General features: G+C 42.7%; 1 protein-coding gene across 1 annotated transcript in view; it reads left to right on the top strand.

Annotated features, from left to right (window-relative positions):
* Positions 1–10,150, top strand: part of IL17RC (interleukin 17 receptor C) — a 51,799-nt gene extending 41,649 nt beyond the window's left edge. The window contains exons 14-19 of the mRNA XM_069966818.1: positions 236–354; positions 530–598; positions 1,577–1,628; positions 4,164–4,259; positions 6,207–6,242; positions 7,648–10,150. Coding sequence (XP_069822919.1) covers positions 236–354; positions 530–598; positions 1,577–1,628; positions 4,164–4,259; positions 6,207–6,242; positions 7,648–8,279 — 1,004 coding nt within the window. The 3' untranslated portion in view covers positions 8,280–10,150. The remainder of the gene's footprint in view (positions 1–235; positions 355–529; positions 599–1,576; positions 1,629–4,163; positions 4,260–6,206; positions 6,243–7,647) is intronic.
* Positions 10,151–22,733: the final 12,583 nt, after the last annotated feature.

Here is a 22,733-nt window from a genome sequence, read left to right as displayed (position 1 = left end):
CAAAGCTGCTCATCTCCCTAGGCAGGGAGGAGGGAGATGCTGCTGCAGTATGCTGCATAAGCTGCTGCCTATTAAGGAAGTGTATTTACAGGAACAAGTCACTCCTGCCTCGCGCTTTTTTTAAAACCAGCATACTGGAAAATGCAGGGTTACATGTTTGATAGGTCAAGATCAACTCACCAGCAAAAACAGTGCAGTCATTCCAGAATGTTATCTATTCCTCTCTGTATCTCAGGGACAAAACAGAAGATTGATGGAACCAACGTCCTTGTCTGGAAGCATAAACATGAGAACACTTCATTCTGCTTTGTTGGAGAAAACAAGTGCATTATATTGGAAAATGAAACCACCCAGGTAGTAGATTCTATTCCTACCACCCTTAGTAAACCGATAGTTGTAAACTCTAATTGTAAACTCAATTGTCTGGAGTCTAGCATGGCACACTGCAATATGACTGACACCATATGACAATAAGCATACCAAGAAGTCATTCCCTACACACCAATATTAACCCTTATTCTCCCTTCAGATGACAAGAGGAGCACAATTCCTTGAACAGAAGGTAGTGGAGGATATAAACACAGAACAATGTATCAGGGTAAGAATGGATCATAAAGGACTTTAACAGATTCATATCATTACAATTCATTCATTGTACAATCTAAACTTCAATACCTTGTTTCTAAATATATTCCGTTTCAATTCCTCATTATTATCACCATCTCTGCTTGCTGTCAATGACTGACAACCTTCTTCTTTACACCCAGAGAACCTATACCTTTACAGAGCTAATACTGAGTGTTTACTACATTAGAAAGCTGTACAGCAATATCTCAGTTCTCAAACTTACTTAGTTCAGGAAGGCAGTTTCCGAATCAAGCAGTTTGAGAACTGAACAGTGTTTTCCATAGGAAATAATGTAAATGTGTTAAATTGGTTCCAACACTATCCAATAATTAACTATAGTGCTTATTTATTCCATTGAAAAGTGCCCAGTTTAATCATTACAGTACAATACAGAACAGCACTATATGCTATACAGTACATTTAAAACAAGAAATGTTTAACAAAACCAGCAATTATAGTACAGTAGTCACTAACTCCTCACTTATCCTGTACTGTATAGAGTCTCCTTCATCCCAGCACTGTAAAGCATGGGAGATGGTGGGGCACTGCCTGTCAGGGCCGATTCTGGGGTCTCAGCTGCACTTCACATTGTCTGCAAAGGATAATTGGAATGCGAGCACACCCGAATGTGCCTGCATCCCAATTAAACAATTTAAGTTCATCTGATGAACTTCACCGACCCCTGGTCACAGAACGGCTGGCGTCATACATAGTGTGAACCCACCCAAATACAGTACTGTACTGTATGTGAAGTCTCTCCAGTGCTAAACGCCCAACGTACAACCCACAATCCACACTCACAAAAACGCTTGAATACTGAGCAAAGTTCTCAGTTCTGAGCGCTACTTCCAGGTAAATTTTGGAAGCGTTCGAACACCGAGGTACTACTGTATCTACCACTGTATCTAGCTGTCTTACATATTGATACCATCATTGTCTTTCTTTATAGATCTTTACATCTGGTGAAAATCATGAGTTCTACACCTGCAATGTGGCTAAGTGTAAGTAGTGTCTATGTCCTGATATCCATTCATTCCACAGATTGTCACAGCAATGTTATTATATAGATGACTAGTTTCCAGTTTGACCTATTTCCACAGAATCAGATGGTAGTTGACTATTGAGATGTGGTGAATGTCTATGGAGGTTATTAGACAATTCGATCCTATTTCTATAATAGCCAGTAATTTGCCTTCATAACTGCAGCCTTTCTGTTTCCTTGGATGAGTTAACATATCAGCTCAAAAATATATAGTGCAAGGTATGAATTATACTATGGTGCTATAGACGGGAAAAACAAGTGACATTTCTCTAATGACAAGGAAACTAATGGCACTACTACCTCCTCCCACCACATCCTCCATATGCATGGATAGTAGATCAGGTCAGCACTCGCATCTCGAATGTATCCTCTGAATTGTTTCATCAACACTTACAATGTTTTTCACTGCATATTATTACATGGGCCGATTACCTATCAAATCAGACCAACAGAGCCAGCGACTGGCCATCGAACAAGCAATCCCATCCTCTTTGGCTAATCGTTCAATTCTGACATGTCAAACAATAGTGTGCTGTTGGCTGCACCTCATGTAATAAGACATGTGCTGGCAGTGGCCGATTAAAGCAAATGGCTCCAAGAACAATCTAGCGATTGCTCATGTAGCCTAGGCCGAACGATCAGGGAGCTGTTTAACAGGCTCAGTAAGCGAGCTCCGATCTGGGAGACTGACCTGGACTGTCTAACACTCAGCTCCTTTAGAAGTCTAATTCCTCAACACGTCAACTCTTCCTGCTTGAGACAAAAATGTGCGGTATTTTCGACTTACATTCTATATGATTACTGACCCAGAACCATAGGACTGGCAGGCGCCAGAGAAAATGGAGGTAAAACTGAAGGGTTCATACAGGGAGCAGTAAAGCTAAATGTACATTGGTGGTGAACATTGCGTGTATGTTTATGATGTTTTTATGTAACTTATTATGTTATTTACTATTTGTTTTAGACCTTTCTTAGTAGAAAGGTGGATACTAACTTGCCTATCATACCACCATTCTGATAAATTTGATGACGTCTGCATCATTTTTACAAACAGTAAAAAAAAAATTACAACACTGCTGCAGTTTACAACACTATTGATAATGTTTAATGAGTGTTTAATGAGCATAAAACACATCCATTTATGATGCCTAGAGAAGCACGGGATAGATGTTATTTGGATATATGGTTCCCTAGAAATGCCATACATTTCCCTTGTGAACTACAGGTATGGTTCAGTGCTATAAAGAAAAGTCCATAAAATAATAAGAGAGTTGTTTCCTGCCTGTCACGCCTTGTTTTCCTGAAACTATTCTTTTTTAGAAAGGGATCATCTTTCTCTTTCACTTTTTCTTTCTGGTTCCTTATGTATTGATGTAATGAAAAGAAGCGGGATACTCCTTATTATTAATAATAAGTAGTGTTGATCGGAGAGGCTGAACTGTTGGGGTTCGGCAATGTTCTCCAAACCCGAATACTCGGCATTTGACTTCCAATGGCATTTGACAGGGGGTTCTATCAGGAAAGAGAGTTCTATCAGGAAAGACTTAAGGATTTGAATCTGTATAGTCTGGAGAAAAGAAGGGAAAGGGGGGACATGATTGAAACCTTTAAATATGTTAAGGGACTAAATAAGGTTCAAGAGGGGAGTGTTTTTAGTAAAAAACTAAGCTCAAGAACAAGAGGACATAGTGAGAGGTTAGTTAGGGGAATGATCAGAAGCAATGTGAGAAAATATTATTTTACTGAAAGAGTAGTAGATACCTGGAACAAACTTGCAGCAGAGGTGGTTGGTAAATCTACAACAACAGAATTTAAACACGCCTGGGATAAACATACATCTATCCTAAGATAATAAGAAAGAAAATACTAAAAGGGCAGACTAGGTGGACCCAGTGGTCTTTTTCTGCCGACAATCTTCTATGTTTCTATGTTTCTAAATGATAGACACACCAGGCCTCACATACTGAAGCTGCCTAACAGAGAAACTAGCTTATCCATATTCCAAAGGGCAAGACGGGATTGTAGAGAAACAAAGTCACAACCAGAATCTATAGATAAATACAATAGCAAATAGAAGCTGTATGAACTCATGAAGGATGTGATCACTAAGTTAAGCAGCTAAGTTCCCCATTAAAAAGAAAGCCTGATACTGCTGTGAGGAGGCAGAAGGAGAACCATGGGCTGAACCCTCCGGACTGCAGGCATTGTCACAGGAGAAGCTGAGGAATCTAGTTGTTTAGCCTCCAGTGCTCCTGTTACATCGGTTGTGTTCTTATGTTCTTGCTGTTGGGAAAAGCTGTGGTCTCTAGTGGGAACTTGCTATAGGAACCAGGAGTCGTGAATAAATTACTCACTAACATTTATTACTGATCCAGACTAGTTATCAGCACTTTACAAGAGATCACTTATATTGTTATTTGACTGCTTGTTGTACATTCTACATACAGTATATATAATACTAATCAGCGCTTGTGTTTCTGTGCTGCTTCTTTAGATATGAGGTCCAGATGGAACTGGTCCAGGGGGTTGTGCCTCTTGGCTGTCGCCTGTGTGCTACTGATTCTGCTCCTAAAAAATGAGAATCTCAAAAGTAAGTTTTTTTAAAATAAATTTTATTAAGGATCCAAAACAAAGATATCAGTATATATAGTATGAAGGAAGTAAAGACAGCAGCAGCTGCCAAGCATGGCAGTCAGTTAAACCAACACAATTATCAGATATTGTGTCCTTCTGTAACTGTGTATATACAGGCGTCATAGAAATTACAGGAGAGAGGTCAAGGTAAAGGCACTCACAGTCTCCAAAAGGGAACATGTCAGGGGATTTTTTCAGTAGGTGGAGATGTTAAAGGTGATTGACAACAATGGTCCCAGATCTTGTAAAACTTATTGGGACACTTTCTATTTAAGTAAACAACTTTTTTTATAAGGCACTACTGACCTAACTTGTTTCTTCCATAAAGCAGCAGGGGTGGTGGTGGAAGTGTCTTACAATTCACCTAAGATTAAGAGCAATAAATAACATTTCCCCAAAAAATATAGGTGGAGCTCCACTCCTCCTATCTATCGGACCAAAGGGGCAAGCAGCCGGGTCCATGGATAGAGATGACACATGAGAGAATTTGTACAAGCTTGGGCCACAAGGCGCAGATCCAAAAATCTTCAGGGATATGATGATACATGGGACACGTAGGAATCAAAATGTGACCCATATGTTATAAATAAGAGAATTGTATAACATTGCTTAATAATATACAATTGGATAAGGTTATTACTTATGTAAGGGGAAAGTATTTATGTGACTTGAGAAGAGGACTCACAACCTTCGTCATCCAATGTAGGGATGTAGGACTCCCATTGAGCTATGGCCATATTACAAATATTATTATTGAAATCGCTACCCTAATAGTAATGTTTTAACATGTTAAAAGACCACAATCAGCCAGCACCAAACAATTATCGGCCTGAATGGCCGGTAATCGGCTTAAGTATGGCCGATAACCGTTTTGTGTAATAGGGCTTTAAGGTGGGTAAGGTGTGGCTTGTGGCCTTAAAGGGGTGCACCAGCGTGACGTCCACTTACCTCCCCGGTTCCAGCGGTGGGTCCCGCATCACGGCGCTCCGGTCACTGGTTCCCGGCAGCTTCCGGGTGTCTGACGCCGCCCGAGACGCTACGTCTCAGGGCCGCTCAGCCACTCAGTGAAGGAGGCGGGATCCGAGCGGACTTCAAACGGATCCCGCCTCGTTCACTGAGTGGCTGAGCGGACCTGAGACGTCACGTCTCGGGCCCGCGTCAGACACCCGGAAGCGGCCGGGAACTGGGCACCGGAGCGCCGTGATGCGGGACCCGCCGCTGGAACCGGGGAGGTAAGTGGACGTCTTTTATTTCAGCCACCCCCCAGAAAAGTGCCCCCCTGCCGGAGCACCCCTTTAACAATGGTTAATTGAAAGTAAAGACCAGACGCCAAACCACCAGTGCCTTGTGATCTGACTATACCTACTAATTGATAGGAAGATATACATGGGGGATTGGGGAAATTGGGCATTCAGTGCATTGCATGGAATCTATAAAAGTAAGTGTGGGATATACCATAACTATTAAAACTTTACCAGAACCTTCTTCACATACAGACAAACACTTTTCTGAGGCCAGTAGTAGGCTGGACTTGACCAAAAGGGGTCAAAAGCTGCATGATATTAAGTTGTACTGGCTCAATGTTTGGGTATGTATGCAAACTGAAATGTGGTCCTGAAAAGTTTTCTGTGACTTAAAGGGAAGAGACAGCACCTGTTCATATGTCCTTTTAGGGAAAATTTGGGCCTCCATCTATAAGCCACAGTGAAGGATTGCTACTATTGTGTAATACCTGGCAGGGTCAAGGGCACTAGAGAAAGGTGACCATGCCAGCTTTTACTGTACATGGCTACATTTCACCTATAGTGGTCACTGTGGTGGACATGTGTGTGCTTCCCAGGTGATATCAGTTGACTGCTCGGCCAATGGTAATTTTTTAATTATTTTGTTACTTGTTTTGCAGAATGGATAAAGTCAGTTACTGCTGAAAAATCCCCCAGTAAGTACTATATATTAATATATATATAAATATAATGTGATTATTTACATAATGTTTATTAATGAAGTAATCAGGATATTCCGGGAATAAAAAAAAAACAATAATTAAGTTTTCCGGGCATTAATAATTACAGTTCTCTGGCTACAGTTCTTGCCCTGCTAGCACTCATGTCTTATCTTGTTAGTGTAGAAGCCTCACAACATTATCACCAAATACTGTACGATTCCTGAGGCGTGAACCATGATGCTTTGCAGTAAGGGGTGGCTCATATTTTGGGTGCGTATTCTATTGCATGTTAGAAGATCTCCCATGCCATCCACTGGTTTGTCATTAAGGGTACTTATGACCCATTGCAATACCACAAAATGAAATACTTAGCAGTTGCCTTTTTGCATTACATCTGACCACATTCAAATTGCAAATCTACAGCATATTGTTTTAAGCTATGTTCACACAACGTAAGTTTCCTATTAATCACGGCCTTTGTTGCGATTTGCAACAGCAGCCGTGATTAATAGGAAACTTAGCTTGTGTTGCCATCTATGGAATCACAGCCGAAGTGTATACACATATGGGGAGATTTATCAAAGGGTGTAAAATTTAGACTGGTGCAAACTTTCCACAATAACCAATCACAGCTCATCTTTCCTTTCACCAGAGCTGGAAGCTGAGCTGTGATTGGTTGCTGTGGGAAGTTTGCACCAGTCTAAATTTTACACTCTTTGATAGATCTCCCCCATAGTATACACTCTGACCGGAATCACTAGCGAATGCACAAAAACCAGACATGTCAGTTTTGTGCGGCCAACATGCAGTGAATAGCAGCCGCACAACCCTGACAGTGCACACAATGGAGAGTGCGGCTATGGTGCCCACATCCCAATTCAGCAAAAACGAAGATCATCCGGCTGGTACTTCAGTACCGGCCAGGATAATCTTCACTAACACCGGCCGTTCTGTGACACCACCGGGACACAGAACGGCTGGTGTCTAACATAGTGTGAACCTGGCCTTATAGTGCAAATCAAGTAGTTGCAGCCCTTTAGTTCTCTTGCCCTTATAGGACGATGGTCCTCAGGATGACCAGAGCTCCAGTGCTCAAAATGACCCTCTTAACCAAGTCAAGGGGCATAAGTACTGGTCCTTTACCCTTGCAGGCTCTGGTGGTCCAGTGAGTCAGGGCCCTTCTATTTGAAGAGAGCTTGCAGTAGGCCATATCCCAGTGTGCTTTTTGTGTTTTCCCTCAAGTATAAGTGGCGTCATCGTCTTCACACAAGACAATGTTTTTGAGAATAATCATTAACCTTACATGTATTTTTTGAGAGACAGCTTAAGAAACACATAGTGGAACAAGCCCCAATTATATATGCCACTAACGCTGAATATCCAACTTTTTCCCCCTCAGGTGACATCTTCAATAACCGTAGAATCTTGATCCTGTATTCTCCTGACAGCCAGGAATATGAAAGCCTAGTCCATGTATTTGCCTCTTCTTTGAAGGATCTCCAGTTAGATGTGGTCCTAGACCAGTGGCATCGTGTCAAAATAAGTGAAATTCACCTAGTGCCTTGGTACCACCAACAAAAAGCCATTGTTTTTGAAAAGGAAGGCCTAATCATCCTCCTCTTCTCCGAAGGAGCCAGAGAGAAGTACACTGCATGGAAAGCACAGGACGAACAGCATATTGACCTCGATCCTAACCAGTCTTTTGGAGCTGTGTTAAGCTGCGTAGAGTCTGATTTCTGTAACAATAAGGCCAAAGGACAATATATTGTTGCCACTTTCAGTCCTTCCTGTTCTGTCCCTCAACCATTCAATTCAGACCCTGTCTGCGAGGTACCACTACATCTTGAAAAGTTATTAAAAGAAATTGCAGGGGTCAATGCAAAAAAACTTGGCTACAAGCAAGTTAGCAGAATAGCTAATAAAATCCGGGACAGACTGTACAGCAAAGACAAGCCAGAATCTGTAAATCCTAAAGACAGCGTCGCTCTGGAGTTGCAGCCTTTAGTGCAGGATACAAGTAAAATTCCATAGAACTAAAGATGAAGATGCGGGTTCAGACTATATGCTGAGTGTTTACAAAAGTTGTCGAAGGAACCGAGAGATAACTCAGAAGTGGACATTGCATCTCTGGTAGAGTCAAGTATGGAAAATGTGAAGTGGGTGTAAAGTTAGTGCTAGTTTTAAGTGCCCAACCTAAAACTAACAAATATGCTTAAGTATATCCAGCAAAATGAGATGGTACGGATGAGATACCATAAAGAGTTTGATGTCCATGGCGAAGAAGAGGAAGTCTATCTGCCACCAAAAATACTCCTGACCTTAAGGATTATGGTGGAGGCTCCTGAAGGAAGGTGTGCTCAGAAAATGACCTATTGTTTAAATTAATTTTTTTTATTTAAGAATATCTGGTGATGTTTTTCTTTTTTCTAACTCTCCATTTTAATATGTATATTATAAAATGATCCAGAAATCTTGCAGTTTTCAGTCTAACGATAAGCAGATACTTCCTGTTTTGAAAAATACAGTTTTCAATAGTTTCCTCCTTACCTTATAAGGTACGATAACAGTGAAAGTAGTCGCCAGATGGTAGATAAAATTGACTCCATTCACAATAGGTGATTTTCAGGACTCAGCCTCCTCCTGTCCCTGCACAATGATCTTTGTACAATTTATAGATAACGTCTTGAAACTCTCCAAAAGTGGATACGGCGACTCTAGTCTAAGACCATGGCACTTGCTGCAAAGCATGTCTATAAATCCTGCTGAAAACAGTTGAAGCTGCTCCCATAATAATGCACTAAAGTGAAATAAAAAATAAAATCAGAATTAAATTAAAAAAATAACAAATTTCAGTATCTGGATACTGACTAAAAAAAACTACTGTAGGTGAAACATGCACTTAATTGCTTCCCATAAAACCTCAGCTACAAATTTTTATACTTTAGCTTGCAGCCACCACTAGAGGGAGCTCTAGTGTTTACTGCATACGGTTTCAATATTAGGGTTAATGTGTGGACAGTATGTAATAACAGTATAAGCTGCTAAACTCCATCTAGTGATGGCTGCAGGCACCCTCCTCCATCATTCAGTTCTATGTGTATGCTGGGGATGTATCAGAAAAATGAAGCTTCAACCACGATAAAGATAATACATAATAACTTGCCTTTTTTTACAGGTTTAGGCTATGTTCACACAACGTTTTTTCAGCTCTGTTTGAGTCTAAAATAACGGATGTCAGTTAGCTGTCTGGCCTCCCCTTAGTGCAATGACGGGTCTTGGTACATTATTTTACTTTGGGTTTACTAATTGGCCTTTGGGTGTGTCTTAATTGAAAAGTCCATTGAATTTAATAGGCAAAATGGAGAAAGAATCGTGACAAAAGAAAACTGTGTGTGAACAACTAATAAAAACGTCCGCTGTTTGCAAAAGACGTCCGAAAATAATGATCATGTTCATTATTTTGACGCCCGCAGCAAAAACATCCGTTATTCAATACACTGTGTGCATTGGACGTCTGTCTTCCCATTGTTTTCAATGCATTGCCATTGCAGTCAGTTAAATCGCGGCAAAAACAGACGTTTTTTAAAATATTAAAATCGGGCACCTTTTCTCAATTTTTGACGTTGTGTCAACATAGCCATATTCAGTTGTTGAATGCAGATTTTTTTCTTTTGAATCATGCTCTGATATTCAGGGCATTTCCTATTTCTTATGCAACCTCCAAATAGTTTCCATGAAACGTGTCTGGACATTTTACTACTGTCTCTATTTAGGTGTGTTTGTAATTATTTCCTAATTTGTGACCTCATCTAAGAATTGTGTCATGATATTGTAATTACAAAAGTAAAAAAAAAATCTTTAATTTAAGGAAATGAAGGAAATAAAATTATTTTTGGTATTTACACTTTTTCGGGTTTGTAAACACATTGCCTATCTGCTTGTTGTTGACCTTTCACCCTCTAGGGCTGGGAAGGAGGGTAGATGATGTAGGCCCAAGGATCTAAGTAGTGTATGTTACAGAGTGGTCTGTGTAGTCTCTTTTATGGTGGAAAGGGGGAAACTGGCACAAGTAATGAAAACTTGTAAAGTAAAGGGACCTCCTCAAGTGTGTCATAGTTCTGTCTTACTCCACCTTATTTACACTATGCATTTGCTGTCTCTGAAACCCCACATGATGGATGGGTAAAGCTACATCTGTTTGTACTAATACTAGGTAAATGGTCAAATACTGGGCAAATGCATAAAGTCATGCCAGCCTGTCAAGTAAGTATTGTACATGGGCATGGTCCACCAGAGCAACAGAAACACTAAGCTATGCTTAATAGAGAGGATTCCTAGTGGGCCAATTCCCTACATGCAGGTGTGAATCAAGCTTCTTTGCTGCCCAGGGATATCCAACGCGTTTCTCTGAAAATCAGACAGGGTCTGGCTAGGACTTATTTTTGAGATAGGTCTTATTTTCAGAAAAACACAACACTGTAGCCCCACTCCATACGGTAGTTAGTCACCATACTCTATGTCCTACTGTTGTTAGGCTGCTATCCTGTAAGTTTTTCTTTAGTTAGGCCTCCATACTATATCAAATTACCAATATGATCTATAGCGCTATAGTACCTGGGGGATATGTTGTCTGAAATTGGTATGGCAAAAGGAGAAGCACTGGAGCCCGCCTCATCTCTGACGAGGGCGAACGCAAGCTTGCTGAAACGCGTTAGATGTTTCTTTCCCCACATCGGCCTCTGTATCCACCAAAGTGACGTCACTCAACTGTGGATTCCTCCCGATCTACTCCACTACGCCGGGTGTAAGGTAGCAGCGGAGCCACCGTCCGGGGCTCGCTCCCGACCCCGATCAAAAGGACATCTACATTCTCCTCCAATTTTTCAAGACTACATTTCGGGCATCATTAAACTGCAGAGTATACACGTGTGAACTATACATCGTAATGGCAATAAACAGGTAGGAACAACGAGAGTGTCCAACTAGCCATATATCACTTTATTGTAGGCTGAGTAACAGCTGATCTATATACCTAGGGTAATCAGCTGCCTTCTAGTATAACCATCTGAGTATACCTATATTTATTCTCCTTTTGCCATACCAATTTCAGACAACATATCCCCCAGGTACTATAGCGCTATAGATCATATTGGTAATTTGGTTTGTAATTTTCACTGAGGATACGGAATCCTCAAGATCTATATAGCAGCAAATTAGTTACCTTTCTGCAGTGCAGCGCCGACGAGTGTTTAACTCCACGGAGTATACACTCTTTTGTTTTATTTATATATACCTCCATACTATATACCTACCTCCTCCCTCTGTAATTGTCCCCCCACACTGTATACCTCCCACCCCCCTCTGTAGTTCGTCTCCCATATTGTATACACTCTTCTGTAGTTGTTCTCTCATACTGTATACCTCCTCCCCTCTGTAGTTGTTCCCCCATACTGTATACAGCCCTTCCCCCCTGCAGTAAGGCCCCCCATACTGTATATCTCCCCCCTCTATAGTTCCTCCCCCATAATGTATACACTCTTCTTTAGTTGTTCTCCCATACTGTATACCTGCCCCCCCTCTGTAGTTGTTCCCCCTTACTGTATACATTACCTGTCTGAAGTAAGTCCCCATACTATATACCTCCCCTCTGTAGTTTTTCCCCCATATTGTATACACTCCCTTGGGCAGTAACGCCCCCCATACTGTATACCTGCCTCCCCAAGTCTGGCCAAGGTCTACACCAATAACACAGGGCTGGTGTTATCGGTTTCTGCTTTGGAGTTCCTGTCGTGTGCCGATGTCAGGCATTACCTCACAGTTTGAGAAGACTGGTCTAAACTTATACCAGTATCAATTTTAGGTAAATTCTCCTATATGAATCACACTGTAGATGTGTCATGGCATCCAATACTCTCAGTAGAATGAAGTCCATGGAATGGCTCCAAACCCACAAGTGACATTTTTTAAGTTTTTCCAATGTAAATATTTAAGGGAAATGCTGCCAGTAAAATTTAATAAACCCAGCCCTGTGTATCTAACAAGATTAGATGTGAATGGGCTGTTACCAGGACGTCACAGTCTGACGCATGAGTTGTTTTTACCACTGGGCAAGATTTCTATGAGTACATGTGTGTGGAAAAATTACACCTTCATAAAACCTAAAGTAGGCAGCATGGGCAGCTGCAAAGGACATTAGCTTAAATGGCCAGTTTAAACTACTGGGCCTAATCTGCTCATTAAATCTAATGAGGTCATACTTTCCATGTAATAGAATAACCATGTGACATCATATCACATGGCGTCTGCATGTCTTGATGAGGCAACAGTATGACCCTTGAGTGCCCTCTGTAACCTTGAGTGGCCGCCATATTACTACATGGAGTTTGTAGACAAAAAAGTGTGCAAAGACTGCAGGGATCAGCTCAAAAGCAATAGGCTATGTTTATTGTAATATCTTTGAATATTCATATTAGATATGTGCCAATAGTGCTTATTTTTGCAGAAGCCCTTCACTTGCAACGAGCTGCATGAAGCAGAGAGTTAAGGGGTGAATCACAGAGCCATGCTCTTCTCCTGCCTACTGTATGTCTAGAGTATCAAGTACCAAGACCCAAACTTTTGACATGTCTGTGTAACATGTCAAAAGTTTTAAGTGGCAGTATTGCTTCGAGTATAAATGGGATTCCTATTTATGCCATTTCCTACCATATAAGTGGAGATTCATCAAAAGTCACAACGGCAATGTAATAATCACGAGGAGACAGAATGAGTTATTCTTGTAAACTTTGACCCCAGTCATATCTGTAAGTCACTGATAACAGGAATGAGGACGTGACCGAGATCTAATTCACACAGCACCAGATAACAGATCTGTTTATTGAGCTCATATCCAAGTGCAATTTATGAATGCACCTATTGACCTAGAAATAGGAGTCATGTGTTCATCTCATGCTGGATACATACAGGACTATAGCAGAGCTGCTTTTACTGTCAATGTTTTGGGGTTCAAGTACACTCCGCTATCATAGATATGAATCCCAAGGGACGTAGCACAGAGGTAGCAGTTGCAGCAGCCTTGGAGCATGCAAGCCCTTCTGTTATATAATACAGTAGTGTAAATAACCCTTAACCCTTTGGGGGGCGGGGTATTAAGAGCACCGTGGCTGCAGAGGTAATCATTAACATATTATAATCACGTTATATGGACTGATCTCTAACAAAGCAAGTCTCCTCCTCATCTACATAATGGGCATGTATGAATAGCTGCTACATGTAAATCAATGACTGGAAGCAGCTCCCCATCAGGGGCTTGTTAATGCAGAGCTCAGGGGCTACCATTCAATATCTAAAGACAATACATGTTAGTGCCCCACTATGAAATAAACCTGGGGCAAGTGAATACAGACGTTGTGAGAGAGATTCCAAGATGCCAATTGACATCTGCCTGGTCTTACTTTCTGGGGAGGCCTTATATTTAGGAACTCTGCAAACCCTCTACTAGGGCTTATTTTCGGGGAAAAGTGGTAATACAGTGTCTAGTAAGGCCGTTTGGAGCAGTGGGGGCACAGAGCACAGATCCGGCCCTCCCCCTCCACTGATAACCAATAGAAGGTGTGGATCAGAGCTCTGGAGGTGGTAGCCTGCGCCCCCAGTGCTCCAAACGGCTTTACTAGACGCTGTATTAAACTATAAACTGCACGTAAACAGTGCCAAGGATGAAGGCAAGAGACTTACCTTCATCCTCAGTGCCCCATGCGCAATATCTAACCTGCTGATAATTTACTGTTAATGTTCACCTTAAAGGCACAGCCAAATCCTGGTAAATAGGCATGGACACCATAGAGGCTACTACTGGGCCTTTTAAGAACTAAGGTGCAAAGTAGACTGCTCCATCCTCCATCCCCAGACGGCCCTGTTTCTGGATGGCAATGGGGGAGGGGGATTTTGCTTTTGTTATGAGGTTATTCTCTTCCTTGTCTACAATTACCCAGGTGTCTAGGAGTGGCTAGCACTTTCTACGAAGTGAACATTACTAACACTAGGATAGGGGCTGCTCTTTGAAAGTTTGTTGAAGCACTATACTAGTTTTCCTTTAAGTTTATTCAGTAACATTCCTCCTTCAAGCTGTACCTGGGTGTACCTGCATTGGGGTTTCCCACACACATTTTTGGCATATTATCTTTAACATTTTTAGTTGTTTCCTTATAAACTACAGGTATCCCTTGTCTAGGAACTCATGTCCTCATTCTCAGGATAAGTGGGGTTCCCAGTGGTCAGAGTCCTGATCGTTGGTCAAGTGTGGAACTATTTAGAAGACAGCAGCAGTGTTTCCCATGTCAACTAATGTACTGTAGTTATTCAAGTTAAATATTTCTGCACATTTATTTAGAAAACTTGCCTCCTCCTCCTGATGTGCTGCTCTTCCCCTCCCATTGATGACAGCCCCTTGTCTAGGTATCGACCACCTTTCTCTTGCAGTGGTCTAGCTGATATATGTATACAGTATATATCTTATACAGTACTGTATATATATTGTATCTATATACATCTACACTATATCTATATATATTCCAGCCAGACCACTGCTTTTAGAGCAGAGTGGTGGTCAATAATCTAGACAAGAAACTGTCAACAATGGGAGAGAAAGAGCAGCACATCAGGAGAGGGAGACACTTTTGCTAAATGATTGTATTCACAAAAATATTTTACTTGACAAGTCCTACAAGAATATAAAATTTTAGTGAGATGGGAATACCCCTTTATGTTCTTGTTTGTCGGTGTCATGAAATGAAATGTCCATCTTTTGCTGGGGGGTTTCTAGGGACATACTGTATGTGAGATACTAGCTCACTGTTACAGCAATGAATAGCTGCAATGTTCCACAAGGCCCAGTCATCGTGTTCCCTCTGGGCTGTGCACATAGTAATCACATCTGTTCTTGAAACTTTACCTGCCAATCTTCCATCTTTTAGGGTAATGTAGCCACTAGGTGGAGCTGTTCTGCTCTCTATTACTGTTGACTTTTGAAGGGACACAATTATGTTATGTTATGCTGATGCATAAATTACAAATTGAGGACAAAGAGCAAAACTGGTAACAAACACGGCAATAAATTCTGACTGTGCAGCTTTTTATTATGATAAGAACTATTGGGCTACCAATCAGAGGTTCTATATTTTAGTATTTTACTTTGCTTTGTTTTCATGATGTTTTGTTTTGATGCTGGAAAGTCCCCATGACCATTATCATCATTTACGAAACTGGAATGATATAGAAAGTAAAAGTAATCCTAACCTACATAACAGCTCAGCGTTCTGCAACCCATAGTTTTTCAGGGCCCATCCCTCAGATGCTAGTGCAAAAGGTAACATCAGGACTATGCATGTATATATGGCCAGTGATAGCCTTTAGAGGGTCCAAGTACCAGCGCTACAGCGCTGAGGTCCGCTGTCCTTCAATTCGCTGACGTAATGTTGACATGTCAGGCCGAAGCGGGAATAGTCCCAGTAAATGAGCGGCGATCTAGCAGATCGCCGCTCGTTTACATCGTTGATCGGGCCCTCCTCGGCCCGTGAAATAGGGCCCTAAGAGTCCTGTTACACAGCCCGATCATAAAGTGTAAACAGGCACCAATCGGCTAGATTGACACTCGTTTACTGGGCAGTAAGGGCTGTACAGACATCCTTAGCAGCCCTTGCCTTCAGTGTAAATTAGCGTAATAAAGTATTTACATATCTTACCATGCTCCCCAGTGTCCTTGGGCCTTTCCTGGTCTCTGCAGCTGCAGCTCTGCCTAACTTGAAGCCTAAGTTCACACAAAGTAAATACCAAAATACAGCCATTATTTTGAGTGAAAAAAATGTATTAACAGGTGAAATATACAGGGTTTTTTTTTTTTTTTTGCAAAAATAATGAGCATGTTCCTTATTTGGATGGTTGTAATTAATTAAGAGGTCATTTCTGTTTTAATAGTGACCCCTAGTGGCCTTCATATGAATAGCAGTTGAACTGGTGATTTATTAGTTGGTACTTGACTAGGCCTTAGTTACAGGAAAAATAGGAGTTTTCCAGGCAAAATAGACTGAAGAGTTCTCTGTAAGGCAGCTCATCAGTCACTGGTCGGTGCCTACACTACACAGTGAATGGGGCCAGAAGCAGTTTGTAGCTCTGTGTAGCGGTGCGACCTGTAACTGCATCACAGCTCCCATTCAGATGAACAGGAGCTGAGCTGCAGTTATTTTAGAGGAGCTCAACTCGAGCAAGTCCGATCATTCAGCAGTGGCTGAAGAATTTGAATGCAGCCATTGGGGCGGCCATAGGAAGTATCAATGTTTTCCCAGACTCCCTAACTTCTTCAGCCACTGGTATTAAAATGCAGAACGATCAGACTTGGGCATGCTCAAGTTGCGCTCATCTCCTGCATTTACATATCGTCACTACTACACAGTGGAGACAAACTTCTTCCGCTCCCATTCACTGTACAGGCGCAATCAGTGACTTATGTCTCATCAGTCTATTTTGATCGTATTGGGGTATTCTCAACTGAAAAAATTATTCCCAAAATTAATGAAGCATAGTATACCTGCAAGGTCAGTGCTCCACTTCTTCTCTACGGGGCATATAAAATGTCAGCTCAATTCTTATCAGCTTGTTACAGGATGGCAGGTAACTGTTGGTGTCAGGAATAACCCTTTGCAGGGATGCAACTATGGCCCCAGCTGTTGCAGAACTACAATTATCATCATGCCTGAACAGCCAAAGCCTTGGCTTTGAAGGAGAAGTAAGGCCCAAAGCTAAATTAAAGGGGTACTCCGGGCAAAATATTTTTTTAAATATGTTATTGCATAAAGATAGTTATGCAAATCTCTCATATACACTTATTATGGGAAATGCACATATTCTGCTATTTCCCTCAATTTGGTAGGTCAGGCAGGCTCACTTCCAAAAAAAAATGTGATGTCTTGTCTCAAATGTATGCACCAGCAGGGGGTACATGCAAAAGTGTAGCATTAGAATAGACGTCAATTCTCCATCCCTCCCTCTGTCCCACCCCCCCTGCCCCGTCCTATTTCACTTGCTGCAGTGGGGTGAGTGCTCCTACACCGCCCCCTAACTTGCCGCCCCTCATCTAAATCCTCCGCCCGGTCCCGTGCAGAGTGCTCACCCGCCGCCGGTTCCCGGCGGGGTGAGCACTCATGCACCTCCTTATCTCCCCCAATCTGCCCCCCTTCAATAGAGCCTGCCGACCGGCCCCGTGCAGAGTGCTCACCCGCCGCCCGGTCCACCACCTCTCATGCACCTCTTCCTAAGCAGCTGCACCTTCTCCCAAGCAGCTTGCTTCATCGTGCATAGGACCGGGCGGCGGGTGAGCCCTGAGATGAAGCAATCTGAGCCAGTCTCAGCGCTCACCCTCCGCCCGGTCCTATGCACGATGAAGCAAGCTGCTTGGGAGAAGGTGCAGCTGCTTAGGAAGAGGTGCATGAGAGGTGGTGGACCGGGCGGCGGGTGAGCACTCTGCACGGGGCCGGTTGGCAGGCTCTATTGAAAGGGGGCAGATTGGGGGACATGAGGAGGTGCATGAGCGCTCACCCCGCCGGGAACGGGCAGTGGGTGAGCACTCTGCACAGGGCCGTGACCGGGAGGAGGGTTTAGATGAGGGGCGGCAAGTTAGGAGGCGGTGCAGGAGCACTCACCCCGGGGAGAGGGTGAGCGCTCCTGCACGGGACCGGGTAGGGGGGAGACGGGTGGCTAGTTGGGGTGAGCATCAGATAAGGAGCGCTCACCCCACTGCAGCAAGTGTAATAGGATCGGGCAGGGGGGTGGGACAGAGGGAGGGGTACATTACCAGCAAAGGGAGTGAGGGAGAATAGATGTCTATTCTAATGCTACACTTTTACATGCGCCCCCTGCTGGTGCATACACTTGAGATGTGACGTCCCATTTTTTTTGAGGAAGGGAGCCTGCCTGAGCTACTAAATTGAGGGAAATAGCAGAATATGTGCATGTCCCATAATTAGTGTATATGAGGGATTTGTATAACTTTCTTTACGTAACAACATATTTAAAAATACATACATCTGAACCGCGGCGGTCCCGGGTGCCGCTTGTAGCCCGGGACCGCAGGTATTAGTGGGCACGGTCCGATCGCTGTGCCCACTAATACAGTAATCTGATGCAGCTGTCAAAGTTGACAGCTGCATCCTATTACCGGTCGCAGCGTCATCCCTGGTGTCTAGTGGGGAGATCGCTCCTCCGGGATGTTATCCCGGAGGAGCGATCTCCGTAACTGAAGCCGGCCGGGGACCGATCCAAGATGGCGCCGTCCTCGGCTCGGCACTCGTTCGTTTTCGGCTGCAGCAGCCAGAAGTAAACGAGTGCCTATCTCATGGATCTCTGCAGCATATCTATGCTGCAGAGATCTTTATGACAGATCAAAGCACTTATACTAGAAGTCCCCCAGGGGGGCTTCTAGTATAAGTGTAAAAGTAAAAAAAAAAGTGTTGTTAATAGTAAAAAGCCCCCTCCCCTAATAAAAGTCTGAATCACCCCCCTTTTCCCAGGTTATTAATAAAAGTAAATAAATAAATAAACATGTTTGCTATCGCCGCATGCGTAATCGCCTGAACTATTAATTAATCACATTCCTGATCTCGCACGGTAAACGGCGTCAGCGCAAAAGATTCCCAAAGTGCAAAATTGCGCATTTTTGGTCGCATCAAATCCAGAAAAATTGTAATAAAAAGCTATCAAAAAGTCGTATATTCGCAATTAAGGTACCGATAGAAAGATCACATCATGGCGCAAAAAATGACACCTCACACAGCCCCATAGACCAAAGGATAAAAGCGCTATAAGCCTGGGAACCGAGCGGTTTTAAGTGACGTATATTTGGTGACAATGGTTTGAATTTTTTACAGGCCATCAGATACAATATAAGTTATACATGTTACATATCGTTTTAATCGTAAAGACTTGAGGAACATGCATAACAAGTCAGTTTTAGCCCAGGGCGAATGGCGTAAAAACACATTTCCCCCAAATAAACAAAATGCGGGGTTTTTTTCAATTTCACTACACTTTGAATTTTTTTCTGGTTTCGCAGTGTACTTTATGCAAAAATTCAGCCTGTCATTGCAAAGTACAATCAGTGACGCAAAAAATAAGGGCTCATGCGGGTTTCTAGGTGGAAAAATGCAAGTGCTATGGCCTTTTAAGCACAAGGAGGAAGAAACGAAAACGCAAAAATCGAAATTGGCTCGGTCCTTAAGGGGTTAAAGGAGGAACAAAAACATAAATAAACCTCCCAAACCTAATCTTTATAGTTGCCAAAGCTGCTGATTGTGTCTGTATTTAAAACTGCGCCTTCTCTGGACCCTATCATGCAGTTCGCCATCTTTATTTAGTCCTTACAAGTCCCTTGATCCCTCCCATTCCGCCCACTATTTCAAATCTCCTGCCCCTCCATTCATTCATTGAAGAGATCAGATGGCCTGCAGCTTGCTCAGCCAATCCGAGTCGAGTAACGTCATCTGCCAACGTATAAAGGGGGGCTGAACAAACTGAAAGACGGTCAGCGGAAAACATAGGGAAGAGGGTCAAAATGTTCACTTAATCACATTACAATGTTATATAAATTTGTAATGTGCTCTAATTAGCAGATCAAAGTTAAGCTCCGGACTTGTCCTTTAACTTGCCCACTGGAATGCCGCGGCCCCCCTGGCGGGTTCTCACAGTGCTCCTATGTGCTACGGCACCCCAGTTCTGAACCGCTGCACTAAGGTATTGACCACATTTCATATACAATTAAATACTATTTGTCAGATTTTGAGTTGTAGCCAACCAGTGAGTGGAACACCCTGTATATCCATAGGACTGGGTATTGGGTTTACTTTGTTTTAGGTTTATATTAATGCTGTTATAGTATTACTATATACTGTATGTTGTATTGTACTATATATAAATGTTTGCCACGTGTATATGACTTAATATTTCTTATTACTACAAAACTTAAAATAAAGTTAAGGAACTTATAAATGTGGAAACTGAGATTTTGTATAGGTGTATAATAGGGAGGAGGTGGCACCGTGGGAAGCCTGTGGAGGTGTTGTTATAGACCAGGGGTAGGGAACCTGGGCTCTTCAGCTGTTGCAAAACTACAACTACCATCAAAGCTAAGCTTTGGCTGTCCATGCATGATGGGAGTTGTAGTTTTGCAACAGCTGCACTGTTATAGACCAATAATACTGTGTCCTGTTCACAGCTGCACTGCCTGGGAGGGGGCGAAAGAAACAACAGCAGCAAAGAGGTTACACTGAGCACTGAACTGCTGCTGCTGACAGGTTTAATGGAAGAAAGAGATTACACTGCAGCACTGCAGACATACAGCATAGCATAAGACTCAGATCCAGTTGCTGTGTTTTGTCCTGGTCTCTCTATTACCAGAGATGGAATACCCCTAACAACAGGCAGTGAAGAGCAGATTGCAGAGTAGCGAGACACCTAGTGGCCAGAACTGTTTTCCTTGGGTAACAAGTCATTTCTAAATACAGTGGTACCTCGGTTTAAGAGTAACTTGGGTTAAGAGCATTTTGCAAGAAGAGCTCACAGTTTTTAAAAATTGTAACTTGGTTTAAGAGCATTGCTTTGGTTTAAGAGCTCCCTGTCCTCGGTGGGAGGGAAAGTCGGGGAAGAGCATGGTCTGCATAGCGGGGTCTACAGCACTGTACTCTGACCCAGGAAGTCTCCCTCACCTTCCAAATCATAGCAGATCCACTTCAGGCTGGGGCTTACATCAGGGGACAGGACTGTGGAGGTAATCTCTCCATAGCTGTAACCCCTCTCTCCCCGGACAGAGAGTGCTGCTATACTGTGCCCACATCTGCCCTGCTCATTCCATCCTGCAGTCTCTGCCAGCTCTTGTGTTTGCCATCCCCTCCATTTGAGCTATAATCTGTCTGCAATCACAATCAGCTATACACACTGCTGCTATAATGTGCCTGCACTTACACTCAGCTACACACACTGCTACTATAATGTGCCTGCACTTACACTCAGCTATACACACTGCTGCTATAATGTTCCTGCATTTACACTCAGCTATTAACACTGCTGTATAGAAAAGTTTCTGTCACTGTCCTCCTGCACAGCTCTGTGATTCTCACTTCCTGATTGGTCCATGCTGAACACACACCCCTTCCCCATTGCTGTCATGTGACCACACAGACCTCTGACAGCAGCCCTGCTTCTCTATTCTAGCCTGTTGTACTACACTACTGCATTATGGAGATCTGCAGTTCCATCCTGTATCTACAAACTGCTGCTGTATTTTCAGGTTTATGCCCTTACTATACATTATACACCACATGCTGATTGCTATACTGTACAGTAACTTATAATATCACATATTCTGCTGTTTCTAAATGTTTGTTTCATTTGATTTACATGCTATTCAGAATAAAAAAGAAATCATTATTTTGGGGTTGGAACCAATTGTCTGCATATCAGTGATTTCTTATGGGAAAATGTGCTTTGATTTCAGAGTGGATTTGGATTACAAGCATTGTGCTCATAATCCATAATGTACAGTGATTTACATGAGTGTTAGGAATCACCCAGTCTATTACATGGAGGGAAGTTGCAGTATGCTGTATTTTTATGCTTCTTCTGGGACTGGCAGACCTTTATGGTGGCCCTGTCCTCCTCTAGCTTTGGTCGCTGCAGTGTAGTCCTATGGTCATGGTTACAAATGATCCCCAAGACAAGGGATGCGGAACTGGCAGTCCGCCAGCTGTTGCAAAACTACAATTCCCAGCATGCCTGGACAGCTAAAGGTTTAGCTTTGGATGCCCAAGCATGATGGGAATTGTAGGGCTGAAGGTTCCCTATCAATGCCCTCTAGATATGAGCAAACCGGGTTTGGGTTGGAGTCCATCCGAACCCGAACGTTCGGTATTTGATTAGCGGTGGCTGCTGAAGTTGGATAAAGCTCTAAGGTTGTCTGGAAAACATGGATACAGCCAATTACTATATCCATGTTTTCCACATAACCTTAGGGCTTTATCCAAGTTCAGCAGCCACTGCTAATCAAATGCCGAAAGTTCGGGTTCGGATCGACTCGGGCATGCTCCAGGTTCGCTCATCTCTAATGCCCTCCTAACCATGAAGCTGTGGTTCTGAGCAATTCACTGAGTTACAGGACTGCAGCTGCCAGTAAGGCTGGGTTCACACTACGTTTTTGCAATCCATTTTTTTCATCCGTTTTTTGCAAAAAAAAAAAAGGGGGGAAAAAAAGGGAAAAAAACGGATTGCAAAAACGTAGTGTGAACCCAGCCTAATTCTGTAGCGCTACAAAAAGTCGCAATGTCCACGGCTTCTAGTATTCCTATAGTATTGTGCTGCATCCTATAACCTCGCAATCCCACAGAACAAGTGCTCTATGCCAGAACCTTCCAGAATCCCACTTCCCAGCCGCTACAAGGGGCACAC

The sequence above is a fragment of the Dendropsophus ebraccatus genome, chromosome 4 (assembly GCF_027789765.1).
Source record: "Dendropsophus ebraccatus isolate aDenEbr1 chromosome 4, aDenEbr1.pat, whole genome shotgun sequence".
Taxonomy (NCBI): Eukaryota; Metazoa; Chordata; class Amphibia; order Anura; family Hylidae; genus Dendropsophus; species Dendropsophus ebraccatus.
This window is presented reverse-complemented; position numbering and strand designations above follow the sequence as displayed.